The sequence below is a fragment of the Suillus fuscotomentosus genome (assembly GCF_016647785.1).
Source record: "Suillus fuscotomentosus strain FC203 chromosome Unknown F5891scaffold_13, whole genome shotgun sequence".
Classification (NCBI taxonomy): Eukaryota; Fungi; Basidiomycota; class Agaricomycetes; order Boletales; family Suillaceae; genus Suillus; species Suillus fuscotomentosus.
This window is the reverse complement of record NW_024539525.1, coordinates 183,086-198,803: the sequence shown is the minus strand read 5'-3', so window position 1 is coordinate 198,803 and position 15,718 is coordinate 183,086. Positions and strand designations below refer to the sequence as shown.

The following is a 15,718-nucleotide window of genomic DNA, read 5'->3' as shown; positions in this document are numbered from 1 at the left end:
TGGCGGGCGCTTCCACATGGTGAAGAGGTGAAGCGTGAGATTGCCTATTCTGAATCCCACATGAATGTACCAGACGCGGGCCCGCGGCCACCTTGTGGGCTCAGGCAGGTTTACCATTGCCAAAATCCCCCGATTACTGCCGGGTCAGACTCCATGTGAATTGGACTAATTCATGCCTATTCATGCCCAAGGGCCAGGACAATGATAATGCTGGGCCGTCGGACCATGGGTGTGCAGGGCGGGTCCGAACGAGCCTCTTATCAAGAGCCAAATAAGCATTGGCAAGGCGAAGTAAAACCTCAAACTCACATGTTACATAAACACTGAGTCCCTTTGAGTATTTCGTGGTCTAATTGAATGAGCAAGAATGCTGCACGATTGCTCGTCCCAGGCTGGACAGGGCGGATCATCGCAGTGTTATGACTTACCATCGTGGCAATCCACCACGGTTGTCTACTGACTGGCAGTCCTGTTTGCTCCAGCCGTCGATAAGCCCAACGCAACGACGTGGCGCTAAAATCATGAATCCCTTGCCAACAACTATGGTAGGACTTGGTGGAAGCTTTCACTTGGGAGGGGGTGCCAGGTTGTGTGCTCATTAATGCATTTCGGATGTGAGTTTATAGTGCAATAATATTACGAAAGGACACGGTGAATGCCGCTGTCAACAATCAATTAATCAAGTCTCCAAGTCTAAGTTTAAGCTTTAGTGCTTCAGCGCTGAAGCACTTTTTCAATACTTCCAACAAAGTCAAACCATGTGGCAACTGTTTGATTAAATATTAAACGATCGCTGCCACCAGAACCCAACATATAGCCCTTCATAAATATTAATATATTCCGCATCAACAAAATTTGAGACCCCTCAAGCATGATAGAAACGCCCCCTCTGAGACCGAAACGCATTATCAATACTCTCATACGCCGGGGGCGCCTCACCCGCCTCACTCTCCATTCCCGACATTAGCCGCTCATACTGCGTGCTCCGGCCCACAAGTGTTTGCACGAGCGTCCCGCTGTGCCCCCCCGGCGAGTAATTCTCTGTAGACGACGACACGGTAGAGTCGATCGAGCCTACGCGGTTCAATGAGATGGGTGTGTGCAGTTCGCTATCGTCCGGACCGCAGTGTGAGGCCCTGAGGTCGCATGGACAGGATACACGTTTGCCGTCAAAGTCGCGTTCTAGCACCTCGTAGTACCTAGGTAGAGATATCCACGCTGGGGTACAGTGACACTGAAAACACGACTTATTCAAAAAGGTGTGTTGAAATGGAATATATGCAAAGAACTGACGGATAATATGCGCACAGGCATTTGGACGAGGATGTCATATAACTTCGGCTTCTTGGTCTGCGGGTCGGTCGCCTCGTGATCGCCACGCTCGACGCGAATGACAATCTTGAGTGTGTGGTTGATAGTGATGTTGCTCTTCTTGTTCCGATTGGAGAAATGAACGAGGGAGCAGTGTCGAGGAAGCTGCAGTTCCTGGTGGAATGTCCATGGCCCTGGACCCATAACAGCCATGGCCATCTCGTTCTCGTCGTCATGAGCGTTCAGAAGTCGGTAAAGAGGTGACTTTCGGAATGCCTCCGGGTCGTCAGAAATGAGAGGGAGTAACGGGTGGCTCTCGCCCTCGACCTCGTTTTCAAGCGAAAGCAAAGGTATTCGATGTGCAAGCTGTGAGCGCACGAGCCGCCTCGTTTGTGTGTGGTACTCGATTCGTTCTGCATAATTCAGGTTAGATAACAGGCAACCGCAACTGAGCTACTCACCATCGATGTGGACAGATATTCGATGTACCTTGGCTTTCGTGAAAGGAATGATCGTGAGATCAATGGGTATAGTGCCGCCAGTGGGAAACCTGCGTCCTGATACTGCTATCAAATACTGTAGCTGTGACTCCCACTGACGCTCGATGATGATATTTTCCGAGTCCTCGGTATCGTCTTCAGAAGGTGCTGCAACTACAAGGACTTCGCGTTGTGCAGTCAGCTTTTGCGTGAACGCACCGGGTCGGTGCACTTCAGCCTTGAGTCTCCAAATCATAGATCCGTAATCGCATTCGATGGTGGGAGGCGAGTTGTTTGGTATAGTAAATGAGATGGGATAGGTATATGTTCCTTAGAGCGAGAGTAAGCACGCAACTACATGAAGCGATGTATATCAAAACCCACCTTTCTTGAATTCCTTCCAACCTTCCCCCACTTCTTTATGTTCTTCCTCCAGCCCTAGGAATTCTCCTACTTTCCCCAAAGCAGAATAATGTTTATGTTTATCATTTTCATGTGAAGGTTGCTCCGGCAACTTCCCCTTTCCCCTGTCCAGCGTCCTCCCTCGTTCGCCATCACCATTGATACTCTTGCTTCTCCTTTGTGATTCAGCACGCGGGGAACGCGACCTCACACGCTCAACCATCGTGTCGATCACATTGGCAACAGTGTGAAACGAAAACCGGGAATATTTTCTCCCACGATCCTCATGTGCTGCAGCGTTATTTGAGGCGACGGTTGAAGTCTGCGTTGGACTCTGCGACTCTACAGGAGATGTACGCGTGCGGGAACTGAATCGGGACGACTGTGGAGACAACTGCTGGGTTTCAGAGATGTCTTCAATACTTGGTCGACGAGAGAGGGGAACATCGCGGTGTGAGTATATACTTGACGAAGAAGAACCAGCAGTAGGCGCATGGAATGAACTACGATGACCTAGACACGTAAGGTGTGTAGACATGAGCAATCAAAAGCAGTTAAAATGACATACTCGGTTGGCCTGCCTCTATATTATTCACGAGCGCTTGTCGAAGGTCTTCAAGCGTCTGTGCTGGACTGTCTTCTGGTTTTGGATGACCAGAAGATTGAGAAATCGAATCCGAGTGCGAGTGCGAGGGAGAGGCACGATGATCTGCAATAAACGAAGGGGAGTTCAGGGGTGGACTATAAGGGGGAGTGGGAGGAAGGTGTATAGTGTCTTGGTGGAGAGGTGTATGAGTGTCATGTTGCAGAATAGTGTTGTCGCTGAAAGAACGCCCATTTATCGAGGAAGGAGGTTGACGCGGGTCCATGCTAGCGCTCCTGGTGTAGAATGTTGGACTTGGAAGGCCATTAGGATGAGGCGCGTGTTGTGGAACGGAACTGTACTCTCCGGGGTGGACTTCATCATGGGCGTGGTCGTGGTCGTAGTCAAAACCTGGAAGACCAGGACCAACTGAAGCAGTACGTCGGGCAGACGGCAACGATGCCGCTTGGAAGAAGACAGTAGATGCAGAAAACACCTTATACTGCTCTGTCACCTCTATTCGGCGTGCGCCGACTCCTATAAAGGATCGTTTTAGGTTTCTATGGGATCAAGCTAAACGCACCTTCAAACGACGAAGTAGTAGCTTTCCCCTGCAGTTCAATCTCGATACTGGAGATGCGAGTGGGCTTCACGACGTTCAGGGTGAGTAATCCGCGAACCATCGCAGGCGCTTCATTGTTCTGGTTGCGGTCCCGGCCAGTCGGATCAGAAATGCGCAGGAAGACGACAGATTCGGTCAACCTGATGCAGAGAGTGTTCTTCTCGTGCTGGATGTAATTCTGAACCATTTTATCGATTGACCATGTGCTTCCAGGCTGATGCTGTGTCCTGGGATGTCACGATACAGAATTTGGCGGGCTAATGGGGATGCACAAAGCACAATGCAATCAGTGATTTGCAGGAACTTTGGAGTGAAAACCAACGTGTAATAAAGAAGTTGAACAGACGGTCTCCAACCATCTACCGTTGAGCGCCTACTACGGATCCAGACCTGACTCGAAATTTGATGTCTGTAAAATGTTTCGGAGTTCAAGAGACAGAAATGACATTAATAAACGTGCTCTCAGTTGTCAAGGTCCGTCATAATTGCGTTATCGGCCGAGTTGCAGGACCATGCACATGCACCAGTATATGGCCTCCCAGGTGAACGTTGAACAATAAGCAACATTCTTATTACATATCCGTGAATTAGCAGAACATAGTTTCTTGAAAAAATCTTATTACGAGATATTTGAAGCATGTACATGTGCAACTAGACTAAGTATGAGGATTATGGGTATGACAAATGCAGAAGTATAGATTTCTCAGGGAAGCAGAGTTCAAGAAATGAAATAAACAGTGATGAGCTCGACTCCTAGGGATCAGGTAGCAAAAGCACCCCCATCGCAAGGATAGCGGCCCCGAAGCACACAGTCACAAAAATGCTGACCTCATTTGATTGCAGTGCCCACGCGTAAGTCAAGATACCCATGATTGCGAGTACAAACCCAATCCCAGCGAAGAGAATGCACAGGGCGTGCACGCGGCTCAGCAGATGCGATGAAATCGTAAGATTCCAAAAGCCAACCTGCTCTAGATGTGGGTCCCTGGCAAATATAGGAGGTTCCGCAGGTGTTGATCCCATCCGCGGCAGCGCGCGGGGGTTGTATTTGGTGTCTGTGTTCTCTGGTACGCATTGCTGTGGCGGGTTCTCCAGGTCGAGATTCCGGGTCTCATTATTTTGGGCATCTCTCTCGACGTCTTCGACGTGGAATGCACCATTCACTGGAGATGCCGTAATCTGCAATCCCTTGGCTCTGCCTTCTGCGAATAACTCCTCGTTTGAGGCTTCTTTCAGTTTATATCGGATCAAAAGGAAGGCTGCAAGGAATGATAGGACAGCTATGCAATGAACGTGTTGCGCACGTGCCACGAATAAGTCATTCATTATGCTCTGGCGATGATACCCATGCAACTTACCTGCGTAAACGTGCATGATCAATGCACCCAAAAATCCTGCATTCGCAGCTTTGAGGAGACCTGGGAAGGCGTTGGCTGCATTCGGGTCAGTGTTCACCGGTACTAACATCCCTGCTTCTATGGATGCAAAGAATGTCGTCTGTGCAATACCCGCAAAATTTGTTCATCAGATGAATGTCATTCACCAGGTAAGTGATGACCTTACAATTACACTGATGAGCTGCAAGCGCTCCTGCCACGAATTCACGAGGTTTCTCATTGCCCACCTACGAGCCTCTTCGTCTTCTTTATCTTGCTCCTTCTGCGTGCCTGCACGGAAAGTCAGCATCATCCTTACATTCGAGGCACAGTGACTGATACGTTTTCTGGGAGGGAAAATGACATCAAACTCGCGCTCTTCTTCCTCTAAGTCTGAGTGTCTGCCAAGCCCCAGTCGCTTGAGCGCGCCGGACGTTTCTGTTTGGGAACGAGCTGGTAGTTCAATGCTGCTTGCTCGAACTGCCACTTCTGCTCATCCATGAAGATATTTTGAGTACCTCGATCCGAGTGAAGGTAATGGAAAACCTCACCTCCGGTTGTATGAATTCGTCGTGCGGTCATTATAGTGCTTAGTGGAGTCGTGACGATACAAATTATGTGGGGTTAGAATAGCCGCAGGAATGACATTTAACCTGGGCCATGCTGCTAAAAATGTCAAAATGCTGAGAGTGACCCTTGGAGAAAGCTATACCATGTAGGTCACATTTGATCCGATTCCGAGGCATAAATCAACTCGAAGGAGTTGCCAAGCGTTCCTGCTCCACTTTGAGCGGTGTGCATTTATGTAAAGTATGTAAAACGGTTCCGCTAGCGTTGTTCTTGGATCAAGGGGTGATGTAATCGAGAAGATGCTAAGCGTTTTCTTATTTACCGGCGTTCAATCAGTAGTATCACTGATTGTTTGTCATGTTGCAAAAGTACAGCCAGATCTGAAAGTCAGAGACTGGCATTTGTGACTAGTATACGATTGACGTTTTGTTCTTGGCAGGCAAGATTTAATACCGCAATGTCAACGTAATGGGGGCGCATCGGCGGCGTGTAAAAATGATGCACAGGCCGTGCTTTTTGGAGATGGGCTCTAAAACTGATCCCGAATGCTGTTATCGATTTCTGGGAGATCAAGCTACATATGTGACCGCAGCTACTCAGCGCTCACCGCAAACGGTAACCCACAACGCATGGGCGGGTGCCTACATTAAGCTGGTTCAGATCCTACTCACCTATGACTCACCTACTAGTGCAATTAGAACTATGGGGACAATATCCATATGAGTGTATTGTGCTACGAGTGCTCTATAGTATCAAACAAGAGAAAATTAATACAAGGAGTAACATAAAATAGTCAGCAAGCTCGAGAACATCACCATTGATCTACGACATATTTACCTTGAAGCAAACCCAGACTCATCAGATGGCCTCGCTTTCTGAAAGTCTTGAATGCTGACGGCTGCGAGATGCTATTGGTCACAAGTCGAAAGTGCAAGTCGATAAAGGTTGTTGCAGGCTCCGGATCTCGCAGAGGTCGAAACCAAATATTCGATGTACTAAGGCAATTTGAACATTGCACGTGTTTGGATTCTGTGTTGGCTTTCAAGTCAGCGCGATTGCTCGAATGTGTGAGTAACAAAGGTAGTACCATTAAAACCTGTGCCAGTCTTTGCCTTCCATAATTGGTGGTCTTCGGCGACAAAGGCCACATGAGAGCGTGCAGGCCAAGATGGTCTGATCATACTTAGGAACGGGAAAGGGGCTGAGTAAGGTGATAGTCAGAAAAGTGTACGCAGAACCATAAAAAAGAGAGCTCACTCCAGTCACTGAGGGAGGTTATTCGATGAGGAAAGGAAATCGTATGCTGATTGAGACAGGGAATTGATCAGAGGTAAACATGTGAGAGGCATGTGGAGTGATTGCGCATGTCAAAGAAAAGGATGACTCGAAGTTACATACGAGAGTGACATGGAAAGTCATATCTCGATAAGACTGATCAAGTCACCGCATTCCGTTTGCCACGGAGAACGTTTGCGCTCATCAAGAGAATGGACGAGTTTCATTCGGCCGTAAAACAGAAATGCAATGTATATCCGAGGTGAATCGGATACCTATCTCGTCAGTGGTCCTCACTGCAACACACAACTTCACGACAGATATAACGAGTTTCACTGGGGGATCCAGGGCTTTGACATCCCCTTGTGCTCTCCATTCTCGTGTGGCGCAGAACGCCACCTTCCGAATTTCAGGAGTATGCAGAATCATAAGCAGCATCCAAACTCACACGTGCACACAATGGTATCAGGTACGAATTGGAACATTCTCTACCCAGGGCACCCTAGTACCGGGCCGTCACCAATCTCAATGTCCCACGAGAGCGATTTCCGAGGAGCCCGGACCACAAGGAAAGCGTGAGTCCTGTGAAGTGTAAAGTTGCAGACAAAAATTATGTGGAGGACTCAAACGTATTCATTGGTGCGCCAGTATCCCTGTGGGTCATCGACTATAGATTTAACGACAGTCTCGAGTTGGCTGCAACAAGAGGTCATCGAACGTCTAGGGCTGTCAGCTATTCCGAGGTTTCCTTAGTTGTAAAGATAGTGACCTATCAGAATAATCTCTCGAGGCTGAGGTTGCCACGCTTAGAAACTAATGGAACTCACGAGTTTAGATGTGTTTTGACATGCACGCTACTATCTCCCACATGACATGGTATGGAGTATCGATATGATCCGTCCAGTAGTGTAGCTGTCAGCCTGAATACCCGGGTACTTCTGCCAAGCGCCAGCTCAGATTAGTACTTCAATATCAATGCCAGTCCAGCTTCTTGCATAATTACAGTCATCTGCTATGGCAGCGCCAACATCGAATAACCTTATCTGCTTCACAAATTGCTTCCTGCCGCAGGAAGACGGTAGTTTAATTGAAAAGGATTTGTGGATTGATGAACGGCGTGGTGTCATACTGGACGCGCAGGTGGGTCGCCTTGCCCAGGCTATAACGTGTATTTGGGTCAGATTCAGCGATTAATCGTGTTCAGCGAACCTTTTTCCTGCGCAAGGAGCGCCCGAATACAATCATTGATCTTGGGGGAAACGTCTTGAGGTGAGTGTTCTGAATTCGCAAGCCCACTGGTGGAACGAGTCTTTAACCGACGTTTCTTGTTACGTATTTTCGATTTCTGCTAACAACTAAATTATTTTAAACAGTCCAGGCTTTATTGACATTCAGATCAATGGAGGCTTTGGTTTCGACTTCTCTGTCTACGAAGGCGACGACCAAACTTATCGAGATGGGTTGAAGTTGGTCGCAGAGAAGATTGTTGAGACGGGTGTGACTGCGTGCGTTGTCAATGCATCTACCACCCACTCCTTCTGAGCGCCTTATTTCTCTGTTGATTTTCAGCTTGGTCCCCACAATTATCGTAAGGTTCAGGTCCTTGGGTGTTTCATTCGCATAACATATGCGTAATACAACAGACTCAGGAAACGACTTTGTACCCCAAGCTTCTTGACCTGCTTCGTCCATGGTCACCTCCACACGCAGCACACCTCCTCGGGTGGCATGCCGAGGGGCCGTTCCTACAGATGTCCAAACGAGGGGCCCACTCGCCTGCGTTAATCATTTCTGCCTCAGAAGGCTTTAAGACTTTTGAGTCTATTTACAGTCCAGAGAACCTAGCAGACGCAGAAGACTGGCTCATGTCAGGCGACACCGTCCACAATACTGTGGGAGTACGCATAATAACAGCTGCCCCTGAAGTCGAGGGCGTTATGGAGGCTATTAACGAAGCCAGCAAGCGTGGAATCTGTTTCAACATTGGTCACAGGTATGTTTTTGTTGAAAATGACGATGCTAGTTTACTCCTATACAAGATAGCATGGCTACAACGGATATCGCAACTGCAGCAGTACGGAATGGTGCAAGATGCATCACACATCTCTTCAATGCAATGCCGCAGCTTCACCATCGCGACCCGTCTATCATTGGTTTACTTGGAGCTTCTCCTTATCTATCTCCTTCGTCTTCTTCGACTTTTTTGCCATTCCCTTCCGCTATCATCAGTGCCCTCAATGCCTCGATGCATTCGCTTCCAATCACCAAGGAGCCTTCGATTGATCACATTTCGGAAGCACTTGATGAGATTAAGACACCCCCTCAGACACCCATGCTCCTTGCGGAACAAGCTCTCAGGAAATCTCTCCTTCCCACAGGCAAGTCAACGGCAAGCCCGGGCTCTGCCGCTATCACCGCCATTCCCCTGGGGGGTGGGCAGTCAAGTGAAAGTAAGCTCAAGAAAGATTTGACGACTATACCATTCGATCGACCATTCTACGAGATCATCGTGGATGGGATCCATTCTCATCCCAACTCCGTGAGAGTATGTTCTTATTGTTGACGTGCATCTGGACTGTGTTTGATATCTTCAGTAGCTAGCGTACAGTGCTCATCCAGACGGGTGCATCTTGATTACCGATGGTATGCGACATTGTGTTACGGAGTTGCTTTACTGACGTTCTCACAGCCATGAAGATTCTTGACCCGCACCTCAAGGATGGTGTTCACGACTGGCGCGATGGCCGTCGATTTTACAAGGAGGGTGATACGCTTTACGTGGAAGGCACCACCACCCTTGCCGGAAGGTTTGTTTACACTAATATCTGTTTTGCACATTAATGGCCGAACGTTAGCGTGGTTACCCTCGATAAATGCGTACGAAACTTTGTGCGCTACACGGGCTGCTCCATTGGTCAAGCTATCAAATGTGCAACTTACAATCCTGCAAAGTAAGCAAAAAGAATTGATCTCACAGACCTTGCCGTAATACAATTTCCCAGGTGCCTTAATATTGAGGACAAGAAGGGTACACTGCGTGCGGGAGCAGACGCGGACTTGGCGGTTCTTGACCACCAAGGTAATGTACTAAGCACCTGGGTGAAGGGCAAGATGGTGTGGGCGAGGAAGTAGTTTCACCATATTTCCGAAGGCAGTCTAAGTTCCTTCTACAGTTCCCCTTAACGTTTCTTGGGCTTGATGGACGTTCCATGGGTTCATCACTCTAGACAAAGCTTCGAATATTGATGATGCCAATGCCATTGAGCCTCATGATTATGCTGTAACTTTTGCCAGATGCCTTGGGGACTGAAGTTACGACCCGGATCAATGAGAAACGGTAATAAACTTGAAACGTTGAATTCGTAACATTGATTCCGAAGGGAAGGTTGGGATGTAAGTTACAATTGCCGCGGTCAATATGTAAAAGCCATCACGACTCCCCATGGAAATCATGTTAGTAGATTTGACCAACTAACAAGCGATGTCGAGGAGTAAAAGACAAACATGCTTACTACGGTTCGGCGCTGCCGACTAGTCACCTGGTTCTTGGGTTGTTTTTGATTTCCTGCACCATAGCTTCAAGTGATACAACTTGAAGATGTAGAAAAAAGCTCGAAAGCTGCGAACCAGGGATCCAGGGTCACGATTTGATTCGAATTTGTTGGCCCTGTGTTCACACCAGTGGTTGTTGAAGGTTAGGTGATGGATAAACGGCCGCCGGACCCGGGAGCGATTAGGGTGCAATGCAGTAAGGGTCGCCCAATGGTTTGCTGAATCCTCCGAGGTCACCGACGCATCACACTGACCACGCGGCATGTCTTCTGAATGTTTGTGAACACATGAAATGTCTTGCAGTAACAGCAATATCACCGAGTTCTCAGAAGTCACCTGTGATCACCATTAATGCGGAGATCGTGCCAGTCCATCTTCACTGAGGAGAAAAAGGGGGAACGTTGTTTCAGGGTACGTAGTAGCAGGCTATCTCGCACCAAAGATGATATCATCATTTCCAGTGCCACACTCCTTCTAGCACCACTATGGCCGCTCAAATCTTTGCACACAAGACGACCGTCTTGACGAATCCTCCAAATTATGCTTTTACCTCGCATCGACTCTGTCGCACTCTGCACACCTCTACCAAGCAACCTATCGTCTTGGTGGCATGCGGCTCCTTTAATCCTATCACATATCATCACCTCCGGATGTTTGAGATCGCGAAGGATTTCATTCAGCAGAATACCAATTTTGAGATCCTCGGTGGATATCTCAGTCCAGTCAGTGACGAGTACAAGAAAGCGGGTCTAGTTAGTGCACATCATCGGTAAGTGCATCGCTGTTGTTTCTTCCCATATTATGTGTCGGGGCACCGGAGTTGTGGTCTATCCTCTTTAGAAGGGCTGTGTTTTTCCCTAGAGGGATGCTCCAGTTCAAGTAGTCGGACCGGGTCAGATTATCGCGTTCTTTTTTGTGGACCATAACTGAGTCTCACGAGGTCTCGTGAGGTCCCACAGCCGTGGCGAACCTAAGACCTAAGCAGGCATACTTCTTTGTAAAGATGCCCTGACACAGATGTATTTTTGTGTCCGGTATTCCAAGATTTCGGAAAGGTTAAAATTTTACCCCCCACTTTGAAACTTCAACGTCTTGGATTGTGCAACTATCTATCATTTCAATACTGATCTATTCTGCATGAAACAGGGTTAACATGTGCACGCTCGCCGCAGAGCAAGAGTCGTCGTGGCTGATGGTCGACTCCTGGGAGGCGCTGCAGAACTATCAACGTACAGCTATTGTGCTCGATCACTTCGATTACGAAATTAACACGGTTCTTGGTGGCGTGTCCACTCGAGATGGTGAACGTGATGTTCAGATCATGCTCCTTGCTGGTTCAGACCTAATTCGCTCCATGTCTGAGCCGGGCGTTTGGTCTCATGATGACGTAGGTATCTACTTTGGTCTCAAAAAATCACATGTGCTTGCGGACTGATGCAGTGGTCTAGCTCGATCATATACTCGGACACCATGGAACGTTTGTCATTGAGCGCACTGGGGCCGCTCTGGATCAAGTAGTTGACAGCCTGGCGCGTTGGCGGAACAACATCTACCCTATCGCTCAGCAGGTCCAGAACGATGTTTCCTCGACGAAGGTACGGCTGTTCTTTCGCAGGGGTCTTTCGGTACAGTATCTCCTCCCAGCAGCTGTCATCGATTATATAGAGCAGAACAATCTATATCCAGACGACGGACCATGCATGGAGAAAGATAGAGGCAAGGAAAGTGAGAGCGGAGAAGCTGACCCTACCAGTTCGGAAAGCGGCCGCAATGTCCAGTCAACATTGGGAACGGAGACGACAAGGTTATCAAATTAGACTTGTATAGAGAAACCTTAAACGTGAGTAAAATTACTAGCTAAATGAACTCCGTTGTTGTTGTCAATCAAATGAGTGGACAGTAGTTTACGCTAGTGGACACTGCTTGAAGCCAAATCCATGGCTGTTGCGGGTGGATCGGTAATGAAAAAGACTCTAGTAAAGAGTAATATGCCAAACTGTTGTGTTAGACTGGTATGTTGGATGGTGAGGGTCGGAATTGTGCGATCACCGGGAAGGCCCGGGGGTGATGGTCAAGAGGAGAAAGGTGCTGCTATCGTTTCCCAGTGGACGATAAAATTCCCCACAAATATAGTTTCCTCGCTGTAACGTGGTGGCACTGAAGTCTGGACTGTTATTTGACTCGTGTGTGTTCATTTCGGTGGTGAGGACGATGATCTGCGCAATGTCTGCAAAAGGAAGGAAACTGAGGCAGGGCTCTGCCACCTTGAGATTCACCTCTATATCTGCTACACCTAAGTAAAAACTATATATCCAGTATGTTTGTGAAAAAATAATGCGAGCAATTGCTTCAAGGCCAGCTCAAGCCAGTAAAGTAGATACTAGTGATATAAATTCCGATGCGGTTTATCCAGGTAACTTCAATCGGAGTAGCTGAATGCAAGTAGATGGGACATGAGTAACGGTTGTCGAGTAACGCGGTTGACCAACTGCGGAAGGATTAACATGCTTGAACCTCCCACTCCCCTTCCATCCCGACAGCTGGCAGGTTTCTCATAGCAACTCGCGAACGGTGTTTGGAGAAGTCGTTGCGAGTGCCATTCAAAAACCCTGGTATGTGTTCAAATGTGGCATCCGATGGATGATGGCCGAACGCCGGTCCACCACTGCCATACGGCATTCCTGAGTCGTGAACTCCACCCAGAAAAGGATCCAAGTCAAAATCGCTAGTCAACGGCACGAAAGAAGATCCCGGTGTCGACGATGCGGTAAATGTCAAGGCACCTGCAAAGTTGTAGTTATTTGGTGCTGACTCGAACCACATAGGCATCGAGGATGGGGGTGGACGTTGGTGATCCCGGTTGATATGGTGTGATTGGGAAGGATAGATCCGAACCTGAATTTTTCCGTCATTGACTGGACTGGCATCGAAGGAAATTTCGAATCCCCCAAGGGCTCTGATGGCTTCGGAGTGGATTTCGACTTTGCGAGGGGACGAAGATCCAGCGCCCGAAGAAAGCTTTCCGAGATCGCTAAAACCGAGGTTCATCACTGCTCCCCCGTCAGGATGTGGTGTCCATTCGAAATCGCTTGGGATGATGGAGTTGTAGTCGAAGTTGCACGAGGGGTGTAGGACCGAGGGATCTGTCAGGGGAATATAGTATGTCGTGGGAAGTGATCTTGGAGACATGGAAAGAAGGGACGCCGGTAGCGTGCATAGGAGAACCTGCTGTTGGGTCATTGGTCTCATAATTCTGATTTCCAAATACTAGGTTGCCTACCATCAGGCCGAGACTTGCTCCTGATCTCTGGTGAGAGTGCATTGGCAACGATGCAGATGGCGAGACTGGTGTCAAAGAGTGTTCGTAGTTTTCTGTCTTCACGTGGACATCACTGATTGATCTTCGTGAAAGTTCGGCCTTCAACTCGCGCCCCCTTTTTTCAGATCCAGAAAGGCGAGTGCGTAATTGTTCGACTTCCGAGAGCAACTCGTCATAGGCGTGTCCTCTTTTGGCAGCGGTTTGCAGCCGCACATTATCATCCTCTAGCTCCTTGACGCGACTATATCGGTGAAGCGGGTATCATTTAGTGTCCTGTGACGTACCCAAGAAATAACTTTAGGAACTTACATCTCCATAGCCTCGAATTCCTCCCGCTTCCGCTGTCTACTAAGGAAAGCAGCGGCGCGGTTCTTGACCAGACGTGCTTCTCGTTTGCTCAAACCCGATACATCAGGTGGCACAAAGTCTTTCGTTGTGATACGCTCTCCGCCAGTTCGTGGTCTCTTCGAAGGGCCTGCGACAGGGAGGGAAGATAGCCCTTCTGCATGCATGTGAGTGTCAATGGAAATAGGTGGCTGAGAAGACTTTGATAGCGGTGGAGAGATAGATGGTGAAGGTGACGATATATTTGGCACCTCAGGGAAGTCAAACACCTGGTGTGTAGGCAAGCACAATTGTTGTTCCTTGTCTCGTGCAGAGTCAGGAGTTGTATTAGCAGATGCAGGTCCAGGAGAGTCAGTGATATTTGAGCCGACAGAGATAGGCGGGGACGGTGGTAGAGGGTAGTAACTCCACCCAATAGTGCTCATTGCATTTCCAGAGTATGATGGAGGGCACTGGTCCCAAGGTGCATTTGAGGGTGAGATGGGAGTGATCAAAGCTATGTCGCCATCAGTTATTTGAGACATATGGGCAGAAATTGAATGGCGGGGCATGAGATGGGGGCTGGTAAACCAAATATTGTGGTGTTATGTAGGCGACAATGCAACGGAAACTGGGCCAACTTTTTGTATCATCCGGATTTATATCCCGCTCATAGGTAAGTACGACCGTCAGGACCTTTCAATTACCCGACCAATCAACTCCAATCAAGTACTCATCTTGATTTGCAAATGTCGGCTCTCACATGTACTTGGGTTGATGTTCAATTCAGGACATAGATCTAGTAGCTAAGTCCGTTTCCGTACACGCGATTATCGCCGCCGTTCTTTGACCCTTGTATACGGGACATGACAATCCTGAAAGTCGGCAAGTCTCGGTTCGCGGATGAAGACGGGGGGTCATGATCATACATTACTAGGGACCACACTCACATTGCCTCCGTCCGACTGTCGGGTCTAAAAAGGTTTCGAGAGAAACGAGAGTTGACAGAAGACTCGTTTCCTCCACGACGCTCCCGATCAAAGGCTTGGGAACTGTCCTTTCATTAAATTACGAGAACCGTCATGGGGATCCCACGTGAGCATAACACGAGCAAAAGATCTGCTGTCTTCCTGCCTGCAGACTGCCTGACTGTGGGCATGCCAGTGCAAGGCTGTTAGCAATGTTCGATCTGAGTGTCAAAAGAATTTTTGTATTTTTTTTTTTGGTATTACACAGAGACAAACAGGGGTGACTGGGATAGTTACCGAGATCAGGGCGGTTCCGAGAGGCAAACAGTGAGATCCCTGGGCGCTCTAGGGAATCTCACTTACGTCTAGCGTTCACAGACACGGGTGTAGTAGTAGTAGTTGGAGCCACTTGTCCTGCATTCGCCATCAGGTGACAAGATCCCAAAAGGACGGGAACTTCCCTCAGTCTAACCCCCTCGGAACTCCATTTTCAAACAAGTTACAGGCTGTTACAGTTTGTACAGGTAAGTGGTAAATCATATCGCACCCGCGTCTTCCATGGAAGCGCGTACCTTAGTATTTGATATTTTATCGACTGCAGCCGCTGTTACACAGGAAGTACTGGTAGAACTCTTATCGATGCGCCTCGATGGCTGGTTTGGGAAGTCAAGCCCGCCTCGTCGCCTTATCGATGCGCCTGCTCGAAAATAAGGTTAAGCTACAGTGGGTCATACATCCATCCCTTCATCAGTCCTTTTGACAACAGTACATGTCTCCATTCCCCCATCCCCAAGGTCGTCGTGACCGATCCCCCACATTTTTCCAAAATAGTCTGTGTTCGCATGAAAATCGGAACTTCGTGGTCTGAAAGGGTGCTATGGATGCGGAGAGATTGGTTTTCAATAACAAATCAAAACATTAGAGTTCCTCATAGTCC

General features: G+C 48.4%; 5 protein-coding genes across 5 annotated transcripts; 2 read left to right on the top strand and 3 right to left on the bottom strand.

Annotated features, from left to right (window-relative positions):
- Window positions 1-661: 661 nt before the first annotated feature.
- Window positions 662-3,953, bottom strand: F5891DRAFT_1018584 (uncharacterized protein). The gene is made up of 7 exons (XM_041361040.1): window positions 3,720-3,953; window positions 3,359-3,654; window positions 2,761-3,312; window positions 2,175-2,705; window positions 1,773-2,120; window positions 1,294-1,724; window positions 662-1,234 (listed from the first exon to the last, which is right to left on the bottom strand). Exons 2-7 carry the CDS (start codon window positions 3,582-3,584, stop codon window positions 866-868), a joined length of 2,457 nt encoding a protein of 818 aa, XP_041228868.1. The 5' UTR covers window positions 3,585-3,654; window positions 3,720-3,953; the 3' UTR covers window positions 662-865.
- Window positions 3,954-3,973: 20 nt separating this feature from the next.
- Window positions 3,974-5,706, bottom strand: F5891DRAFT_95516 (uncharacterized protein). The gene is made up of 6 exons (XM_041375302.1): window positions 5,486-5,706; window positions 5,325-5,436; window positions 5,116-5,262; window positions 4,961-5,064; window positions 4,756-4,894; window positions 3,974-4,677 (listed from the first exon to the last, which is right to left on the bottom strand). The coding sequence occupies exons 2-6, from the start codon at window positions 5,353-5,355 to the stop codon at window positions 4,151-4,153; spliced, it is 948 nt and encodes a 315-aa protein (XP_041228867.1). The 5' UTR covers window positions 5,356-5,436; window positions 5,486-5,706; the 3' UTR covers window positions 3,974-4,150.
- Window positions 5,707-7,632: 1,926 nt separating this feature from the next.
- Window positions 7,633-9,750, top strand: F5891DRAFT_947312 (carbohydrate esterase family 9 protein; the record flags this gene model as incomplete). The annotated part of the gene is made up of 10 exons (XM_041374733.1): window positions 7,633-7,758; window positions 7,823-7,887; window positions 7,992-8,123; window positions 8,188-8,206; window positions 8,262-8,611; window positions 8,662-9,163; window positions 9,216-9,261; window positions 9,308-9,425; window positions 9,474-9,569; window positions 9,621-9,750. 10 exons carry the CDS (start codon window positions 7,633-7,635, stop codon window positions 9,748-9,750), a joined length of 1,584 nt encoding a protein of 527 aa, XP_041228866.1.
- A 905-nt stretch (window positions 9,751-10,655) lies between these two features.
- F5891DRAFT_947390 (uncharacterized protein) lies at window positions 10,656-11,987 on the top strand (the record flags this gene model as incomplete). Its single annotated transcript, XM_041374740.1, has 3 exons — window positions 10,656-10,939; window positions 11,317-11,557; window positions 11,619-11,987. The coding sequence occupies 3 exons, from the start codon at window positions 10,656-10,658 to the stop codon at window positions 11,985-11,987; spliced, it is 894 nt and encodes a 297-aa protein (XP_041228865.1).
- A 418-nt stretch (window positions 11,988-12,405) lies between these two features.
- F5891DRAFT_1018487 (uncharacterized protein) lies at window positions 12,406-14,483 on the bottom strand. The gene is made up of 3 exons (XM_041361039.1): window positions 13,799-14,483; window positions 13,451-13,730; window positions 12,406-13,398 (listed from the first exon to the last, which is right to left on the bottom strand). Exons 1-3 carry the CDS (start codon window positions 14,383-14,385, stop codon window positions 12,670-12,672), a joined length of 1,596 nt encoding a protein of 531 aa, XP_041228864.1. The 5' UTR covers window positions 14,386-14,483; the 3' UTR covers window positions 12,406-12,669.
- Window positions 14,484-15,718: the final 1,235 nt, after the last annotated feature.

What these genes read in the sequence shown, in the direction of transcription:
- F5891DRAFT_1018584 (XM_041361040.1), bottom strand. Translation starts at nt 3,584, where the DNA reads ATGGTTCAGAATTACATCCAGCACGAGAAGAACACTCTCTGCATCAGG. An exon ending in TACTACTTCGTCGTTTGAAG is followed by an intron (nt 3,313 to 3,358) that starts GTGCGTTTAGCT and finishes GATCCTTTATAG; the next exon opens with GAGTCGGCGCACGCCGAATA. An exon ending in TATAGAGGCAGGCCAACCGA is followed by an intron (nt 2,706 to 2,760) that starts GTATGTCATTTT and finishes TTACGTGTCTAG; the next exon opens with GTCATCGTAGTTCATTCCAT.
- F5891DRAFT_95516 (XM_041375302.1), bottom strand. Translation starts at nt 5,355, where the DNA reads ATGACCGCACGACGAATTCATACAACCGGAG. An exon ending in ACGAATTCATACAACCGGAG is followed by an intron (nt 5,263 to 5,324) that starts GTGAGGTTTTCC and finishes ATGGATGAGCAG; the next exon opens with AAGTGGCAGTTCGAGCAAGC. An exon ending in CATTTTCCCTCCCAGAAAAC is followed by an intron (nt 5,065 to 5,115) that starts GTATCAGTCACT and finishes CTTTCCGTGCAG; the next exon opens with GCACGCAGAAGGAGCAAGAT.
- F5891DRAFT_1018487 (XM_041361039.1), bottom strand. Translation starts at nt 14,385, where the DNA reads ATGCCCCGCCATTCAATTTCTGCCCATATGTCTCAAATAACTGATGGC. An exon ending in GAATTCGAGGCTATGGAGAT is followed by an intron (nt 13,731 to 13,798) that starts GTAAGTTCCTAA and finishes TCACCGATATAG; the next exon opens with TCGCGTCAAGGAGCTAGAGG. An exon ending in GAGCAAGTCTCGGCCTGATG is followed by an intron (nt 13,399 to 13,450) that starts GTAGGCAACCTA and finishes ATGACCCAACAG; the next exon opens with CAGGTTCTCCTATGCACGCT.